At 38.8% G+C, this 20,466-nt stretch overlaps 2 protein-coding genes and 1 long non-coding RNA gene across 4 annotated transcripts in view; 1 reads left to right on the top strand and 2 right to left on the bottom strand.

Moving 5' to 3' along the window:
- LOC107221709 (flotillin-2) overlaps positions 1–20,466 on the bottom strand; it is a 533,503-nt gene that overhangs the window by 201,105 nt on the left and 311,932 nt on the right. The gene's annotated exons all lie outside the window — the stretch shown is intronic.
- LOC107228214 (esterase E4) lies at positions 337–14,664 on the top strand. 2 transcript variants are annotated; one of them, XM_046731122.1, is made up of 7 exons: positions 337–595; positions 4,524–4,671; positions 4,869–5,154; positions 5,395–5,757; positions 12,941–13,104; positions 13,707–14,023; positions 14,093–14,664. In XM_046731122.1, the coding sequence occupies exons 1-7, from the start codon at positions 381–383 to the stop codon at positions 14,286–14,288; spliced, it is 1,689 nt and encodes a 562-aa protein (XP_046587078.1). In that variant the 5' UTR covers positions 337–380; the 3' UTR covers positions 14,289–14,664. The 2 variants fall into 2 exon arrangements, with proteins under 2 accessions (XP_046587078.1, XP_046587077.1); XM_046731121.1 differs by having other exon boundaries at positions 4,809–5,154.
- Positions 10,056–20,374, bottom strand: LOC124292850. Its single transcript, XR_006902789.1, has 2 exons — positions 20,101–20,374; positions 10,056–10,273 (listed from the first exon to the last, which is right to left on the bottom strand). It is a non-coding gene; the product is annotated as an uncharacterized LOC124292850 (long non-coding RNA).

Below are 20,466 nucleotides of genomic sequence, written 5' to 3'. Positions count from 1 at the left end.
AGTTCAACGAGAATCAACAACAGAGTTTCTTTACGCTTCTTTATTATGTAAAGGGCTGGACGATACGAAACCATTGGAAATTCAGTTGGCTGTATCAGACTCGAGTATTTGCACTTATTGTCGGTATGAAGTCTGAAACGTGAAATGAGGAGTATCAATAACTAAGGTGGTTTAACGCATTGCACCTCCGAGTGATACCGAGACAAATGTATGTTACATTGTTTGCGCGACGGTCGTTGGACAGCTTGAATATCACGTTTGACGATTGACATGTCAAACTCGTTCGCGATGGACAAACAGTTTGAAGCCATAAAACAATCCCACCAGCAAGATTCGCCTGATTCGAGTTTGTTCTCATCGGACAACGTCGTGTGACGACAATGGTTTCATATTCAGGGGCGGAGTGTCTTTTTCTCTCACTATTGCTAACCATTTTTTTCGCGTTGAGTGCCGGTTACCTCGGTGGAACTACTCAACCGGAAGTGACTATTCCCCAAGGGACTCTGCGGGGAAAAATTATGACCACCACCCATGGCCGAAACGTGTCGGCATTTCTGGGAATTCCTTACGCGCAACCACCGGTAGGGAATAAGAGGTAAGTGAAGTACATAAATTTAGTGCTTATCGATTCCATGATGTTTTTTATCATAGAAATCATCATATAAATGCAACTGATGTGGCACTTTTAACTACCTACAAACTTAGGAATTTGGCATGGGTGGAAAGTTCCATTAACAAAAAGATTGCATTCAGTGAAATAATAATAAAAAATGTTCGTTTTATAGCTTGGAATAAAAAATAATATGCCCCAGAAGTACAAATAAAGTGAAAACTTTTGATGAAAACATCTATAAACCGAGCATTGAAGAGAATGCATACTGAAAGATTTATAAAGAATTAGTTCAGGAACAACACGATCCATAATTCATTGAAATTGGCCGAATGTGTCTAAAAGAAAGACATGTATGAAAATATTGTAAAAAGATCTAAACGCTACATAAACTTTCGTGTGAAAAAATTCATACGAATTATCCTAATTCAGTAAGTTTTTTTTTGAGATGAATTTGTGATATCGTAATATCTTAATTTTAAATCTTCATTCATAAAACTAACAGTTTCAGACTGGCCATGAGCCAACCCTCGAACTACCCGTTCTCACACTGCAGCTTCCAAGTTTGTAGATAGAAAAAAATAATAATAACTAATTCGAATTTCATGCTACAAAATCAGATTCGTTATCAACGCTTTTAAAGCTCTCGGATACTATTTTACGTGGAAAAATGACAATTTTTCAAATTTTAATTCACTATATCGGATCCACCATTTCAAAGTTTGGAAGTCTAACCTTGGATTTGTTATCGGTGAACCAAAAAACGTCGCCTAACAATTTCTACCAAAATCGGAATCTGTTTAGATGTTTTGCCATCATATTGGATTACTTTTTTCGATTTCACAATCGGACTTCAAATTCGTGATCAGCCACCTGACAAATTTACGAGTACCGATTTTCATCGAAATTCAAATGATTTTTGTTTTATATCAGATTATTGAATTCACCAAATCTGGACTATGCAAATCTGACCTTAGAATCGTGATAAGCGACCCAAAAAACCTCACGATACCAATTTATATTTAATTCCATTCACCCAATCTTGAGATATCATCATTGTTATTCGACGTTTTGTAATTTTGTTACTGGAATAATTGAAAAAGTACCGAACCGATGAAAGCCAAAATCATAGCAGTTCTGAGTTGGGAAAAGCCGCGTCGCTGAGACCAAAATCATCGGAATACGGTAACTCGGTCTCGAGATATCGTCCGGCAAAGAAATTGGTTACGTATATACATACGTACATACGTACACTTGGGACGTAAAACTTCTGTTAAGGGGAAGACCCAGTTGGAACGTCCAAAAAAAGGCTTTTTTTCCGAATTTTTTTTGGCCAAACGACAAGATAATTTATAACAACAGTTTTTTCATATGTAAGATATATATTTAAAGTACACATAACAATTTTTTCAAAGAAAAATATTATAAAATAAGCCGGTACGAGGCAATGGGCGGGACGTTTACAAAAAAAAGAGGTAGTTGCGGTGATCACTCTCGCGCAGCAATGGATCATCTGAATCCAACAAAAGAGGGGGGGCGGGGTCTTCGGTTAATGATATAATGCTCCGGATGAACGAAGGGTTTTGAAAAATTTCAATTTTTCACAAAATGGCGGACCTTGAAAGTCAAAAGTGTCGTTTTGACCAAAATTTCGCTCACATTTTTCACTATAAGAAGGAAAGAATGATTGTCAAAAAAAAAAAATCCTTATTTCGTCCGGAAGACAATTATGTATAAAAGAAGTGAGACAAATTTCAAACCGATCGGTAAAGCCGTTCTCGAGTTACAGTGATCACCGACTTCGAAAACATGGCTTCGAGAAAAACGCGTTTCAAGTTTTGAGTACGATTTGTATGCAGATAAAAAATTTATTTTATAACTTACATTGAATCGTCTGTTCCTGGGCCACATACTGCGCCGTTCTCCGCTTTGTTAGCTGCACCTGCAGCAATTTTTCGTTGACGACGAGCTACCGGTGCCTCTCGAGTATTTTCGAGGAAGCGCCGGTTTGCTTTGTCAGACACGGCGCCCTTCGAAGTTATACATCTTTGCGAATAACGGTCCGATTTGCATGTCGTTATTCGGAAAATACTCTTGAAATATTGTTATTAGGTCTACAACTTTGCTCCCGCCGTTTTCCAAAAGATGGCGCTAGTAGCCAGTAATAGTTCAAATAAATAAATCACAGTTGTTTTCCATCAGTTTTGACATATATAAATATAACCTTACATCAATATTAGTTAATTTTTGTTTGCGTCATATAGTTACACTTAATTAAATATGTCAACTTATAAACCGAATTCACGTCATTTGCGGGAGATTTTACTTTTTCATTTCAACATGAAGAAATCGGCGGCTGAGGCTCATCGGGTTATTTCAAGTACTTATGGTGATGATACTATTAGTGAAAGAACGTGTCGCGAGTGGTTCCAGCGCTTTAAAAGCGGTGATTTTGTTGTTGAAGATCGGCATAGCGGTGGCAGAGAAAAAACTTTTGAAGATGATGAACTGGAGGCTTTACTTAATGAAGACTCGTGCCAAACTCAAGAACAGCTAGCAAAATCATTGGGAGTAACTCAGCAAGCAGTATCAAAACGCCTGGAACAACTGGGGATGATAGATACGAAAAAGTAATTTTGCAACACGACAATGCTCGACCTCACGTGGCGAAAGTAGTCAAGACGTACCTCGAAACACTGAAATGGGAAATTCTACCTCACCCGCCATACTCTCCAGATGTTTCTCCATCTGATTACCATTTATTTAGGTCGATGGCACACGGCCTGGCGGGCCAGTGCTTCGATTCTTTTGAAAAAGTGAAAGAATGGATCGATTCTTGGATCTTATCAAAGGATGAAGAATTTTTCCGACGCGGGATTCGTTTGTTGCCTGAAAGATGGGCCAAAGTAGTGGAAAGTGACGGACAATACTTTGAAATATAAATAAGATACCATTTTTTTTTTATATAATTTTTAAAATTAAAAAAAAAAACGGCGGGAGCAAAGTTGTAGACCTAATATTTTAGAAAGTGGAAAAAAACGATTTTTTCAAAATGCTAACTGGGTCTCCCCCCTTAACCGACACCTCCCAACAACGGATTCCTCTTTACAACGGATAGTCTAAACATCACCAGAAGTACAATTTGAACGTTGATGTTATTAGAAATAGCAGACATTATTCAGTAATAGACAATATTTTTAGTACCGTAGATGTCCGGTATTGGCAAGTTTTACTGTACAGAGAACAGTAGATTAGGCGCATTTTTGATTTATAGAAATATCATCATGTGAAGAATCATTCTTTGACCGTTTTTTTTGACTATTCAATTGAGTCTGCATACTTTCGAAAACACTGTCATAATTATAATAACAGAAATGTTATTGAACACTCGCGTACACTTGAAAACACAGTGTTCGCGCAAACAAGGAAGTTATCAAACGAAGTAGATATACTTCAATAAACAAAGTTTGCAGTTCCTTCCATTTCTGTAAGTGCGTGACATGACACTCACAATGTCTTTACAATACTGACAAACCTAACTCTATTTCTATGTAATCTTATATGGCATTTGTCAGTCGAACTATGTGAAACTAAATATTCATTTATTTCCAACTGGTGGACGGGTTTGTTTGTTAAAATGGATCAGATGGTTACGAACGGAAATTAATTCGAAGGACTAGAAGTCCACGATTTTATCGGGTTCACAACAGGTCTGTTACAAATCTTGAGTTGAAGGTAAGCAAGGTGCGGCTCGGAGTAACCGACTGTTGGACCAAATTTTGAACCCGCTAATTACGCGATAAGAATTCTATGCGTGAAATGACCATCGGTTGAAATGTTTCAACTGAAGAAGTTGCAGCCTTCGTCAACTCTCGTCATGAATCGGATAACCAAAGTTCTCTTTGTGTCGTAGATTCGCCAACCCCGTGCCGGCGGATGGTTGGGAAGGAATACGAAACGCTACTGCCGAGGGAAACATTTGCCCCCAAATAAGTAGCACAGACCATATCACTTTCTTTGGAGACGAAGATTGTCTAAATCTGAGCGTGTTCACACCGCAGGTAATCATTCCCGTCTAGTAAGGCTTGCTTATTTGCAGGCAAGCCGGTTGCTGAGCGAGAATAGAACCACGAATTCAAAATCAAAAGTCTCGTAAAGCAAACGTAACTGGATTTGAATTCGGATCTTATACATATAGATAAGCAGCGGTAAGAACTCCTCGCTACTTCCGGTAATGGCATTTGTATTTGGTGGGAAGTTCAAGACAGGGTTTATCAAATCGTCCATCTACAGTCCAGCGTACCTTTTGAACCAAGATGTGGTTCTCGTCACCTTCAACTATCGTCTGGGTGTTTTGGGGTTCTTGAGCACTGGCGACAAAGTGGCTTCCGGAAACTGGGGCTTAAAGGACCAGGTCCTTGCGCTCGAATGGGTGCAGCGTAACATCAGATACTTTCATGGTGACCATGATCGAGTAACGCTATTCGGCCACAGCTCAGGCAGCGCTTGCGTTCACCTTCTGACGCTTTCGAAATTGACAATTGGTAAGATTGAATTCAGATTGAAGTCAACCAAGGCTTGAGGTAATATCCAATAGACTTGATTGATGTATATTGAAATCTTTTAACGGGATGACTGATATCACATTTACAAGAATTGGAAGGACGTATTCTATCTTTACAACAAGTACGACGTACTGAAAAATTTTTTTTCCATTGATGAGTTGATGAACCTAGTTATAATCAAATGCTGAAACATGGCGTAATCAATTCACGTCATTACAGGACTCTTTCATAAGTTCATCATGCAAAGCGGATCTGGCCTTGCGCAATGGGCCTACAGACCCAGGGCTGTCTATGCAAAGCGCGCATTTGAACTCGGCGATTACGTTGGCTGTTTGAATGACACTTCGGATTCCCTCGTCAGGTGTTTGCGTAACAAAAGTGTTTTGGATATTACAGCCGTGCATGCACGGTTTTACGTGTGGCATTATGAACCATTCACCACATGGGCTTGTACCGATGAGCCAGATATCAAGGGGGCTTTCATAACAACCAGCCCTGCAAATATAGTAAGAGCTGGTCAGATTCGTGATGTACCCTGTATCATGGGTGTCGCTGAAAACGAGGGTATAGTGGATAGTACAGGCAAGTGAATGCAAATTTTTTTAGTTTGATCATCTCACCGCGAATTATGAGTATATCACGGCTGATTTTGATAGAAAAACCCAGAAAATGACCAGAATAGCAGAAAGCAAACCATAAAAATAGTACAGTACTTGCCCGCAGTAGTCAACCCATCGGCACCTTTAAGGTGCTTCTAAAGAAGCGCTGTACATCTCGAAAACGCGGAGAGCCAGAACTTCCACACCGCTGAAGCGATCGCAATGAAACTTGAGCAAGTGATGCCTTATTCTGGCAAAAAGTGAAGCGACTTTATATTTTTTCAATATCTTGAAAAAAAAAATTACAGATCGGTTACCACTCACACAAATTGAAAAAAATTTTTACAGTTGCACTGAATGGATCAAACTATCTGGTGTGATGCCACTGTCAGTAGTTTAGCGTACATTCGTAGATTATTAAAATATAACTCACTACCTGATAATTCTGCTCGTACGTATCGTAATATACATGTACAATAATTTACATAGTGAATCGTGGCATCCAGTTAATAACGTTGTTAGTGGATATGGAATGTTGAGAAAATATATTGTCACAATATATATACGAAATCATCATTGGCGTTATGCTCGTGCTCTGGTTAGAATCGTTAACTCAATTGGGTACGCGTTTTGATCAAGTTTTTGAATATTCGGACGATACAATGTCTAAATGTACGTGAGAACCTATAATTGTGCAATGGATCGTATACATCAAAAATCATTTCAGTCTGTATGCCCTTAAATTGAGGGAGAAAAGTCATTAAAAAAATTCAACTTGATAACATAAGCAACGGTTTATCATGAATTACAGTTCATTTCGACATCGACTTTCACACCCAACAATACCACTCCATCCATAAACAACGACGTTGAAGTGTACCAAAAATGAACACGATAAATATGACTTGGATATTTATTGATTCCGCATTTTTATTTCGCGCATATGGATTTGTCATTGGGAACGGAGTCCGGTGAGGTCTGCAAGCACCAACATATCGTCCTGTTCATCTGGGTCAAAAGTCATCAGGTCTAGGACCTGGATAGCCAGAACTACGGAGCGCCTGTCCTGAAAATCGAGTTTCACCAGGTAGCGGACCTGGAGCGCAGAAACTACGGAGTGCTTGTTCTGGAAGCTAGTTCATCTCCTGGACTTTGACCCACTAGAAAAAAAAAAATGATAAAGCCGGGTCAAAAGTCACCAGGTCAAGGACCTGGACAGCCAGAACTATGGAGCGCTTGTCCTGGAAGTCGAGTTTCACCAGGGAGCGGACCTCGAGCGCAGAAACTACGGAACGCTCGACCTGGGAGTCGAATTTTACCAGGAAACGGACCTGGAGCGCAGAAACTACGAAGCGCTTGTCCTGGAAGTCAAGTTTCACGAGGTAGCGGACCTGGAGCACAGAATCCAGGAGATAGAGAACCTGGTACTCGAAACCTGCGGAGCGTGATTTTCATACGTCATCTCTACTGCGCGGTTGTTTCCGGACTGGGGAATCCGGCTAGCTGATTTTCGTCGTCGACGATAACTATAGATCAATGACGTCAAGAGAGAAAAAATTTTGGGTCACATCACGCTTCGAACATCGGAACTTTCTGCTTGAAATTATAATTCCAGTTTATTAAAAATTTCATACGGTGGTTTAATAATTTTTCCAACGAATGTTTCTCTTCATTCGGAGAATGAGCGAGGCAAAACAGGAGAATAGAAAAAGGCTAACCATCGATGAGAAAATAACAATTATTATCAATTGGTTGAATACCGGTGAGTCGGGCCATAGGCTTACGCAAGATTATGGTATCGAAAGATAGACTCTAACGAAAATTAGGAAAAATAAAGAAAACATGATTCAGTATACTTCAAGACCAGCATGAAAGTACGAAGAAGAAGAAAATCACAAACGTCGAAGATAGTGGTTTTGAAAAGGCAATTTACAGATGGTTTGTGTAACAGAGAACCTTAGGCGAACCTCCCTCACAGGCGATTTGAGCCGAAAAGGTTTCAACACATCACAAACAAATTTTTGGTGCAGCATCTAAGTTTGAGGCGAGTAACGGTTTGCTCGATCGTTCTAAGAAACTTCACGGCATTTATAGTCTTACGATTCACAGTGGGACGAAATCCCGAAAAAGGAGAGTCAACTTGAAATGAACTTCGATTCAAACAACAATGATGTCAGATTTTGAAGATAGTAGTTTTACAGGGGTTTTTGAGATCATTGATTACGCATTCAAAGTAAACATTTGCCTAAATTTTACTTAACAAGAAGACGACGAATGCCATGTGGCTTAAAATTGCGAAACAAAGAAATAATATTCATCTATATTATATAAAATCGACATATCAATACTTTAAAAAAATTTATGAATACGAACGTAAAGAGCATTTCAGCAAAAGCATCGTCAAAAGTTTCGAATATGACAAAACAAATTAATGGAATACAATTTCCTCGTCGGACTCGTCAAATTCAGAATCATTTTCTGCAGTACATTGACATATTGTAGGTGAGATTAACAATTCTACAGTTTCCGCAGATAAACTGCATATTTTTTTCTGGGGTAATGTACATTTGGGGACAATGAATCTGAGAAGGCTAATTTGTCACACTAGACATTTATGATGGCAACACAGAGAAACCTACAGCGCCATAGACGGCCGAGTGCGAAACAAACTCAATCTCATAAACATAACGTAACCCATGCCCGTTGAATCTAACCTTAGAATACGTGTCAATCTAACAAGTTATTATCCCCGCGGTATTCTAGGGTTATATTCGACGGACATGGGCAGCCCCCTGACACAGGCTTCTAAAAGAGGTTGGCAAGATATCCCTCGGTTCTGCCGCCAATCTCCATCACCAGTGGCACTAGTAGTCATCTGACAAGCCTGCGGGCGGTCAGTGAGGGCAGCGAGCGTGTCAGAAGTCTACTAGCGCCACGTGGAGGAACTAAAAAACGGGGACAAAACGCGTACAATTTTGTAGTATACGAACTGGGTGAGTGTCAGGGGGCTGGTCATGGGTTGTATCATGTTTATTGAGATTGAGTTCGTTTCACGCTCGGCCGACTATGGCGCTGTAGATTTCTCTATGTTGCCAATACAACTGTCTGGTGTAAAAAATCGGCCGTCTCAGATTCATTGTCCCCAAGTGTCCGTGCACTCGAAATGTACGGATCAGATGTTACCATAAGCCGATTGAAAATATCTTCCATTGTTTCGGATCTCGAACACTTTCCGTGATAAATCTTCTCCAATACTATTGATGTCTTTGTTTTTAGCTTCTTAAGCATCTTCCGATAGTTGGCGGATCGGCAATAATGCATGAGCTATTATTTGTGGACCATGAACTGGGAGTTTGTGCATCGCGGTAGATGTCAGCGAATTGCAAACCTTCCCCTCTAACATCGTTAACATCATTTTAAATTCAACCGAGAGTTCGTTCTGACTTAGTATTGTTTCGTAAAGAACAAGCGTGTTTATCTGATTTTCGATGTAGCGTTCTTCGTTTACAGTCAATTTTGTATTTCTGTTCAAAAACTGTAACCTTAGCGGTATACAAGTCACAATTTTGCATCTGTTTTTTCATCGACAGACACGAGTTGTGTTGGCACAGCTGAAGTAAAAACACAGTTGAATCCGACGTGTTGTCATCTTGAAACTTTTGTTTATATGTACATTTTGTCCAGAGTTTCGATCGTAGCCCCACTTGCAAACAAGGGTCATCTGCTTATTACTTTCGTCAGCAATACTCGAAATAACTTCACGTTGAAGTGATATAATACGCTGATCTGTATGGTTCAGTAAAGCCTGTAATTTAACTCTGCTTTGCTCTCTGCAATACTAATAGCCGTACGGGGTGGATAACACACTTTTTTAGCTTCTGCCACTTTGGAATTGGGAGGCATACGGAAGTGCTGTCGAATGTTCAGAGATCTCGGTTCTTGGTAGTCATTATTCGACATTTTGCGGTCCATCATATAGGAAAGTGCAGCATCTGCGGGTAATGTAACTTTGGGTGTTATTTCACAGAGCCTTTCGATACCTCGGAAGTTTTCGTTAGACTCGTCAGTGTTGCATCCATCACAATTCGAGGAGCGAAGGCTCATTCGAACAGGAGTTGATAACTTGTTCGTAGTCAACGTTTCACGGATTTCTTCGGGTCTCTTCCGTTTCTATCTTTGACTTAGGGACTAAAAGTCTTTCGATGGGTGACCACCCTTATTGTTCGGTGTGTTCTGGGAATTAGCAGCTACAGGAAAGGACACATCAAGCCACGACTCATATTACTTGCAAAACGTATTTTCTTCCCTACAAACCGATTTCCACATTGTTCTCATTTTTTTAACAAAAACTGAAAAGGACTGCCTCACATGATTAGGTATAAGCACCGAACGTCCGCTCTTCTCGAAAATTTACAATTTAAGGTGTTCCAATACAGCGGGTAGTCCCGTCCTTCAAATGCCATCTTTTGTGTATAGAGTAATATTTTTCCCACTAGGTCCTATAACAAAGCCACAGAGAACTTGAAACAGATTTGCATATAAAAACTTCAAATATTTAACGTAAGCTATAACAAATGAGGCGAGACCTAAGTCGTTGAATAAATTAAATTTTTCTGAAGCGATTTCGTTTCATCTAGGAGATTGTTCTCTGATATTGAGGAGACAAAAACACGAAAACGTAATACTCATTCACGTAATTTATGACAGATAAGACAATAATACATATGCTACTTCTCGTGAAATCTTAAACATGAATTATTGAAGACGTTTATTATAAACAATGTGAATCTAAAATAACGATGCTAGTTTGTTATGAAGTCTCGATATATGTTAGGACCGGTTTTATTATTCTCTTGTACGTACTGTGAAATTTGCCGCGTCGCGCTGCGTACCCGCTCATACTGTACGCGACTTACGACCAAAAATCATTACAGCCAAAGGAGCAGGTGGAAGCGGGCGACTCTTATGGATTTCGTAAGCTAATAGCCTATAACCAATAACTCTGAACTTGGATCGTTGAAGAATATGGTAGAAAATGGTACATTTCATCTGCTTGAAAATTGAGGTCTACAGAATCATGTCGTTTTCACGAGAGCACCGAATGTGGCCGTATTTAAAGTTGTTGAACATCAATTCTTGACTAAACTAATACAGAAATATGTTTTACACACTTCCAGGAGTCGAATCCATCTTGAAAAGTTGAAATCGCACAATTAACACTTGAAATATGAAATTTTGAAGTTTAGTGCTTCTGCTTTGTATTCTCGCGCAATACGTGCACCGTCAATGACGGTCAACTTTGAACTAAAGTTGCGAGCCAGGTATAGAGGATACACCTTCTGTTTTCGGGGTTTGAATGCACTAATTATTGCTCTACCTGACGCTTGAGTCAAAATTCACTGAAGTGGATTTTCATTTTTCGAGATTTACTTCGCTTGTCAAGGACTTCGTCCCACTGTACGATGATCTAAGGCATGAGGTGATAAAGGATCGTTTTATTATGATGGTATGCGCTGATGCGAGTGGATCCCATAAAATTCCTCTTTTATTCATTGAAAGATTCAAAAAAAAACCTCGGTGTTTCAAAAACGTTACAAATTTATCTGTGATTTATAAGGGTCAAAGAAATGCCTGGACGGACCGAGATCTTTTCCAAGTGTGGTATAGAGAGGTTTACTTACGCAACGTAAAAGAGAAACATGGATCACCTGTATGATACCTTCTTCTCCTCGACAATGTATGCTCCTTCTCATCCAACGATCGATGTCTGAAACAGCATTGCCGATGCTTGCCAAATTATGTACTTGCGGCCTAACGTAATGTCACTCACCCGTATGCAACCGATATAACAGGGTGTAATTGTTGAAATGACAAAGTCCATAGAAAACAAGTGCTTTTGGAAAGTGTGCAGTTATTAGAAACGATATTCACTCGCTTAAAATCAATTTACGAGATTTGAAACTTCCTCAACGAACGAAAAAAGATTCATTCAATTTAACCCAATGGATATAACTGAATATGCGATTTTCAACTGCAAAGTAAATGTATAATTATGATTTTACGTTAAAAACTACTCACTTCGATGACATTTTTTTATCGTACTCTTAGAATAAACAATGTTCCAATCAGACCATGAGCAATTTTCCTACATATTTCGTTCGATGGAAAGTGTGACGGCTACGAAACTCAGTTGTGCGCATATTTCTAGTGGCGCGACTAAGCAGGGTCTCGGGGAAATCTGTACTGTAGAAGGAGAACGTATGCAAGAGGAAATTCGTTGACTATTGAGGGGCTGACTACTGCGGTCCATTACTGCATTTTTCTCCGTACCTTTTAGCGCCTCGGCAAATCATTTCAATCAATAGACGTAACATTAAGTATGATCAACATTTTTGTCATTAGATATTTATTTTCTGAGTGAAATGTTTTCTTTATTTCTCATACAATTGTGTTCCATTGAAGCATTTCATTCGAATTCTGGTAATTCCATTCAAACGTTCTATAAACTTTGTATAAATCGATTCGTATTGCTGATTTAGATAGATAGTCCGTACACGAGTTAAATAGTCAAGTGTTTACTGTTCATGCTTTTTAGAAATGTTGCAAATCGAACAAGTCATACAATTTTGAAATGAGATTCATTAAAGTACATCCGACCATGCGTTGACGGATCTCCTTGTTTGTCACGTGGTTTTGCGACGTGACGATTTGAACACGGCCTATGAAAGTAAGAGCACGAGATACGACAATTGTCATGCCCATCATTCAAATGCAAAGGCCTGTAAATTTCAGATTTTCTCGTGAAATCATTTTTGAGATGATCGCTGAAGCTTTTTGAGACAGACCGACAGACGGATCAACAACTCTCAAACAATCTAATTTTCCGGTACTAAATGCCCAGAAATGTAAAGATTCATTGAAGTTAAGGACGGTTATTTTGGATCGAAACCAATACTTCTCGTACGTTAACATAGCTGATGGAAAATGAAAAGAGGTGTGACATTGTTGGATCCTGTACGGCTGATGATATAAATTATTTAAAAATCAGATAATCAGAAAGTTGAGGCATGATTTTGAGGTTTCAGAAATTTGTAAGGTTCTCGCTCTTATTTTAATTATATCCAGTCTTATACCTAATTATTTGATAATTTTACTCGTCACACCAGACTTCTATGATAAGGAGGGTTGTCTCGAAGACTTTCTGGAAAACTTTGATTATTTGCTGCCGATTTTCTTGTACTGGTCGTATCAACCGGACTCTGGAGCCGCTTGGGTCAAGGCGGCCAAGTCGTACTATTTCAATAACATTGAAACAATGAATAGAAGTGAGGTGAGTAAAAAGATATTCAAACTTGACGATTGGAATACGATAAGCTTTCTTGATGTATACATATCCAGCTGTATAGGAGGGTTGGAAGTCATGAATGTTTCCAAAGAGTTCCAGTGGTTAGGTTTCATATTTCCGACGTTGTTCATTCAACTTATATTTTGAATCCTAACCATAGAATATCGCGGAAAAATCTGAACAGCTGAAAACTGATCGCGAAATTCACTACCATTTTTGACAGAGATTTACCAATAGTTGGCACAGTTATGGAGTTTGGTCGCTGCAGTCATCTTTTGACCTGAACGAATGATTTCTATCATCATGTGAAATTGTTACCGTACGCGTAGATTATATCAGGACCTTATACCTCATCAGTCTCTTGATTGAAAATCGTATTACAGTAGCGTCTTTTAGCAGAAATTCATCGAAATGAGTCGTTTTCACAAAAAACTACAGGCAGTATGTAATACTTGTGGGTGAAAAAAATTCTTGTCGTATCAGTTCTGGTGATCGTTGACCTAAAATATTCTGTAATTACCCGTATCGTGCCAACCAAAGAATTGAGTGTTTAGGTGATGCGCCATTTATGAATCCCTTTGTTGCAGTTGCTGACTAACTTGACGTTACTCATCGGTGACGCTACGTTCACCTATCCGATGTACTCCTCCCTGTTATACCAGCATGCAGTGGCAGTAAATCCCCAATATTTCTACGCCTTCAGATATCGGGGCACCTGGAGTAACACTTACCTTTACAGCAACATTTCGACGGACTACGGAGTAGCACACGCGGATGATCTAACTTACATTTTTCCACATGTAGACTACAATATCATCTTAGCTCTCAACAAAACCCCAAATGAAAATGATCTACAAATGAGGGAAATTATGGTGCAATTGTGGACATCTTTTGCGAATCACAGGTAGGTTTTTTCCAATAATGAGAATATCTGATGAAACATATGATTCACAACTAAAGCACGCATTTTCAGTAAACCTTCAACTTTGTTTTTTCGTGGAAATACAACGTGGGAGCCGTACTCGAAAAAGGACAATTACCTTCAGATAGGGGACAGATCCGAAATCACGCTAGAGGTTAAACATCCCTTCTCAACAGGGCGAATGCAATTTTGGGCTAACTTGGAAAGAAGTACGGCAGAGGCAGAAACCATCGGGGTCATCCACTGACACGCCACCGCTAGAAGATTCTACCGTCAATATTCATCGACCGATCAAACGCGGTATTCCTGTAAAAATGCCGAAATCATCGAAATTCTGCATGCAATGTCGAACAAAAATAAACAGATACTTTTTCGTATACTGCGAGAATGCGGCTAGGAAATTTATTCCAATAATTAGTAGTATTTCGCTTACAGAAATACATTTCACGGCATTATTAGTGCTTGAGGGAAAATTTTTTTTTGGATGTTTGTATTCGGCATTGTTTGTAGAATCGCGTTCATTACAGCATTTTCACAGCAGTGATGCGTAGGTTTTGATAATATTCAAAATGTGTAACAAATAACGCAATCTGTAACGACTGAATATAGCATCCTCTGAAGAATGAATTTCCTTTTTGTGATCCTACTTTCATGCTCGAAATTCGTTTTGTACTCGTCATAATGTAGGTGCGAAACATACTATTTGCTAGCTGTTCATTCATCATGATGAGACTTCGAAGTATTGATGAAAACGATAGCACAGCTATAGACTCAATTTGTCAAGGATATTTTCGTGTTTTCTATATCTTCTAAAACCTCACTCAACAATGAACATTTCAATAGTATCTATTCTTGAGGAAACTGCGATGTGTGATGGTCAGAATGTGTACGACTTGTGTGTACGGTGGCGTTACGCGATAAATGGCAGTCTTCGTCAATCAAATCGAATATGAACACCCTGGTCGGTAAATGCCATACGCCTTGGGCCAATAGTAGCAGCAATGTTAACGAAATTCGTGCCACTGTGATCTGATTTGGGTGTTATCCGCCAGATGATGTTATTATCACCATGGTTTGCATATTGGTAGCATATCTTCTGACGCAGCGTTGCAATAAATTTCCGGAACTTTTCCGAAAATCAGTTGGATAGCTTTAGCAACATCTTGATGAATAGTTGCTCCATGGAGATGACTATTCAATATGTTCCATTCTTTCGTTTCTTGCTATCGAGAATCGCTTTGTATCAGAAAATCATTATGCAGCAGCGACTCGTCACTTAAAATGATGTGGTGAAAGGTAGCCCTAATACCTGTTTCAAATGTTTTTACACAATCACTATTCCGCCTGATCGCGAGATCACAATCAATGGTGATTTTCTGAATTAGATCATCTATCGACTATTCCTTCCATATAACATGAGTCCTTTCGTCTTGTTCTACCAATTCTTAAGTCTCATCCTCGTGCGTTTTTTTTACGTTTCAGAATTCGTCCACTTGATTAAAACAATATCATACCCATGTGGACCTAGCACCCGACTTAAAAAAACTCAATCATTTTTTGTTGATTCTTGTAGGTTTTTGTAGGTAGTTGTTTGTAGTAACAATGATTTCGTTTGTAGTAGCGCCAAAAAAAAAACATAAGGGGTTGAAATGCACAGGTGCAACACACCTCGATAGAATCTACTTCCAGAAGTAAAATAAATAAATAAGTAAATGAATAAATTTAAAAAAAAATAAAAATGTCACCCCATTTTGAAAAAAATCGAATTTATCGGTAGTTTTCCGTACAGAATCGTTTGTAGTTGATTGTAGTGAAGATATTTTCGTTTGTAGTAAAAAGGGAAGGAGAATATATTTTTTTTTTTTTTTTTAGCTACAATTTCTGTGGCCCTGCTGCCAATTAATGTTTCGGAATCTTTTGTAGTTGTTTGTAGTACAACTTTTTTCGTTTAGAATTCCTTCAAAATTTACTACAAACGTCCTACTCGCTTCAGAATCGTTCTTAGTTGATTGTAGTACCATTTTTTTTTGTTTTTAATAACTTTGTTATGTTTCTTTCGTTTGTAGTAACTTCGTTTCGTTTGTCGTCATTTGTGGTGGTGTTGATTCCGTTCGTAGCTGTTTATAATCGAATTTGTTTGTTTCTAATAGTCTTGAATCAGTAGGTAGTCCTTGACAGTATTAGTAGGTTTATATTGTATACGCCGTTGAAAAAATGTATTTACATATCTATATATTCCGTTCATTCCTTGAATAAATTCTTCATTATATGTAATCGTCCAACTTGTACCGCCGCTATGTTGCCGATGTTTTTTCAGCTAACCTCAGTGTGATGTATACGCGCACGGAAAGTAGGCAGTGTATAGAGTCAACACTGCCAAGCAATGCGAGCGCATACGTACCGCTAGGAGGGGGGCTCTCAGCGAGGAGAGCCGGAGAGCGTCTGAGTATACGAGGTCGTAGTCGGAGATACAGGCGGAATAAAGCTTAGTTATATCACACCTGTGTATTTTGATTTCCCTGACCAACTTCCCTACTGGATCCCGCACCCACGCAGGCTGATACCTTGCACTCAGGTTTCTGGCCAGTCCATGATTTATTCAAAACGCCCTGAGAATGATCCTGTTGCTCTGTGTTGATAACTGGGCATTTGGTAGAGAGGTAGATTCGAGTCATAAAACGTTCAGTCTGCAAAACAGTTCTGTACTCCGAATAACGTCTGTTCTCTTCGAAGTTCGGTCATGTACACCTCTCTCTCGGTCTGGACCGCCGACCATCCTTCTCGCCTCGGCGTGTCGCCCTCTCCGGCCTCTTGGAGGTGGATTAGTTTGAAATTACGAAGCTGATATTACCAACCAGAATCATCAGCCAAACCTCCTAATGTTTATTCGAATCAGGTAGTGAAGACCGAAAGTCAAAATTTTGTGAAGTAGCTTGAATCAATACTTTTATAAAATTATGAGGATGAATCAGGATAGCATTTTTCTTCTTTCAAAACATCTAACACGCCTGGCTACTAACTTTGGCTGCAAGATACAGCTTCATTTTTAAATTATCACAGAGCCCTCAAGTTGCATAGAATCCGAACATAGTTCTAATAAAGTTGAACTCACGGTCTTACATGCAGGTCTGGAAACTAACAGAACTATCAATAGTGGGGGTACGCACCCTAGAATAGAAACAATCATCAGCGTATTTGCAGTGCTCCGAGGTGGGGACAAGTCTTCCTGCAGTCAGTGCCACTTACCTTACCGTGGTTGCAATCAGTATTAAAGAGGCTAATAAGAAATTGGTAGCGGGAAATTCAAATTGAGAGTACGGAATACTTTTTCACGTGTTATAAAATTACTAATAAAAGAAGGGTAATCAAATAGATGTTTTAATTGGACTAGCATATGTATGATGTCTTAAAAATAATACGTTCGTCTTCACTTCCGTCCAAAATGCTGAACTAAGAACATCTAAGCAGGAACAGGTCGTCAAAATTTCCTGAGGATGGTCGGCAGGGCCCGGTCGAAACGTCGAAAACGTTTAAGCATATTGCGTTTTCCCAACAATTAAAACTCTCTTTACCTGACCGGAATTTTTGACTAAACTTTCTTCTTCAATCAACCTCCTGGTCACGAATACTTCACAAAGTTCGTCGCTAATTTCGATAAATCTCGGGTGTCGAGCTCCATGTTTTTACATAAGAGACACATCATATTCATTTTTTGGAAACCAATGCCACAAAGATGTTACGTTGCGTCGGAACAATTGAAACACAGCACTCTGGTTTACTAGGCATATTTGCTTACAAACACTTCAAAACACTTTTTATATCAGAGCTATCCAAGCGACCGCCTTCTATCAACAGGTAGTTGTGAAATGTAACAAAATGTAAAATGGCGGCGCCGTCACCAGTGAACTGCGAATTGGCTGCGACTGTAGCGCTAAAAGGCGTGCCGTGGTTGAAAGCAGTACTAAACAAGGAACCAGTCAGCCTATAGCAGATTTTAGGCCCTGGTACACACAATTAGGGTTCAAATTTTTCTATTCTCAACTCAACAATATGCGTTGCTAGCTGTACCGGGAAGTGCTTTTTTGTCTCCTTGGCCTCACATCGTGATCCTACGATTGTTAATCAATTTGGGTTAGAGTCGACAGCGCATTCGCTGCATTCGGAAGTGAGAAGGACGGAAGCTGCTTCTATCTCTGTCGCACATCACCTCCCGACACCATTAGCATCCCCTGCGGCGTGAATCGAAATAGCAAACTTGGACACTAAGCGTGCCTAGTCCCACCACCGTCGTTTTCAGCCCTGTATGTAAGATCGTGGTTGAACTAGTGATGCCCACTGACATAAGCTAAAAATACTAAATGCATGGATTATTCGACTTCAAAAAGATAATCGAAGAAGATTGAATTGTAGAAAATGAATCGATTATTTGGTATTCTTTTGAAACTGTGCATATGAAACCTAAATTTCGTAAATTTCAGTATGTTTTCTTGATAGGGGAAAAGTTTCTGATAATTTATAGTTCAATTCAAATTGTTTTCCATTTTCAGGTGAAAATATTCATTTATCTCTTAGTTATTATACGAAATAGGTGCTTGGTAAGTAAGACGATCAAAATAACCGATACCATAGTCACATAAATTGTTATTGTATTGCATCGTTCATGGGTGTAAAAAACAAAAACCAATTGAGAAGAAAAGTAATCGTTTATACTCGATTAATCGGGAAAAAATACCGATTTAATCAAAAATCGATTATTTTTGGTCATTCTTAGGATCCACGCCTGCGTAGGCAAAGCTCCTTTCACCGGCGAACTTGAGTCTACATCTAACCAAAGAAAATAGGTCAGAGTTCCCAGACAGTCGTTATGCGTTTCGCGTATGCAGATCAGGAATTTATGAACAAAAACACGCTGCACTAACACTTAAATGTTGGAAGAAGTTCGGATACGCCCCAAGTTGTAACATCAGCTCCATAACATTACCGTTGCATTGTCACACTGGTTTTTATTATAAATCAATCGCTCGGCCGATGAACTGCGTTTAAAAGACAAAGAACGTGCTTGGAACGTGCGAATGGTGAGTTTATGAACTTGAATCCTCAAATAAGATTTGTTAACTGTTAATAAGTCTTCATGTGGGATAACACGGAGTGAAATATTTTACAATTAGTGCTAATTTTTTGATAAAAGAAAAAAAAATTTGAATCAATTCTCGCTTTATCAGCCACAATTTTAGAGTATCTTTTCAATAATAGACATATGTTAGTGAGAGGTGAATATTATATTTAACTCAAATACTATAAAATTTCGATTGTAGTTGTAACGGCACATATGTTCATTACACGTTAATAAGTTTTTTAACAGTTAAAAATTGCTCCCTGAACATGGTCGACGGAATATATTTATTGATTATAACAAGACTCTTTTCTCAGAGTCCGGTACATATGATTTGAAATGAAGAAATCCGGGTAATTTTGTTGATACTCAGGACGGGTTGTACTAATTTCAGTTTATTGTCATGAAAGACTTCATCAGATAGCAATACCGCTCTATTCGCTAAATTGAACATCGTAGCGATGATATTTCTGGTAACAATTAGGAAACCGGTAACCTGATTACTAATTGATAGATAAATGATGTATAATGCATTTATCATACAAAATAATCTCATATATTATATAATAATATGTATAATACACATGATACAGATAGGTTACCTAATTGTAAGAGTTCTATTTAGTTTATGCGATCTGAAAGAACGGAAAAAGGTTAAACTAATTCATTGATTCTCTAGGTACTTGAGGACATGCACTGATGATAAATTATTTTGGGTGAGTTATTGGAATTGCAAAATGAATTTATTCGTCGTTGATTTGATAACTGGGTCAGCAGACAATAGGTGATATTATACTATACTAGTTCTCAGGTAATAGGGAACGCTGATTTCGACAAGGATATTTTTGTCGCTCCACTTATTGTTATTCTATAATGCATTCACTTCATATTTATTCAACATAACGTATTTGAGACCGAACTGGTAAAAAAAGAAATGCATACTTACTTACAAATTTGGATCCACATATACTGCGTCTGAGAGTTTCAAGGCGGTTTCTCAATGAGTAGAATTTCACAGTGATGCGGCGATTAAGAATCTTCCTGGCAGTGATAAGTTTTGGGAGAATCAACAACAACGTTTCTTCAAACTACTTTAGTGTTTAAAGGGCTGGATGATACCAAACAAGTGAAAATTTTGTTGGCTCTATCGGATTCGAGTATGTGCACTTATTGTCGGTATCAAGTCTGAAACGTGAAATGAGGAGTGAGTATCAATAATTAAAGTGGTTTGATGCATTGCATCTCCAAGTGATACCGAGACAAATGATCGACACAAATATGTTCATAATACTCTTGATCATTACGGTGGTGG

Source organism: Neodiprion lecontei, chromosome 2 (assembly GCF_021901455.1).
Source record: "Neodiprion lecontei isolate iyNeoLeco1 chromosome 2, iyNeoLeco1.1, whole genome shotgun sequence".
Lineage (NCBI taxonomy): Eukaryota > Metazoa > Arthropoda > Insecta > Hymenoptera > Diprionidae > Neodiprion > Neodiprion lecontei.
The sequence above is the reverse complement of the archived record's forward strand: the minus strand, read 5'-3'. Positions and strand labels throughout refer to the sequence as shown.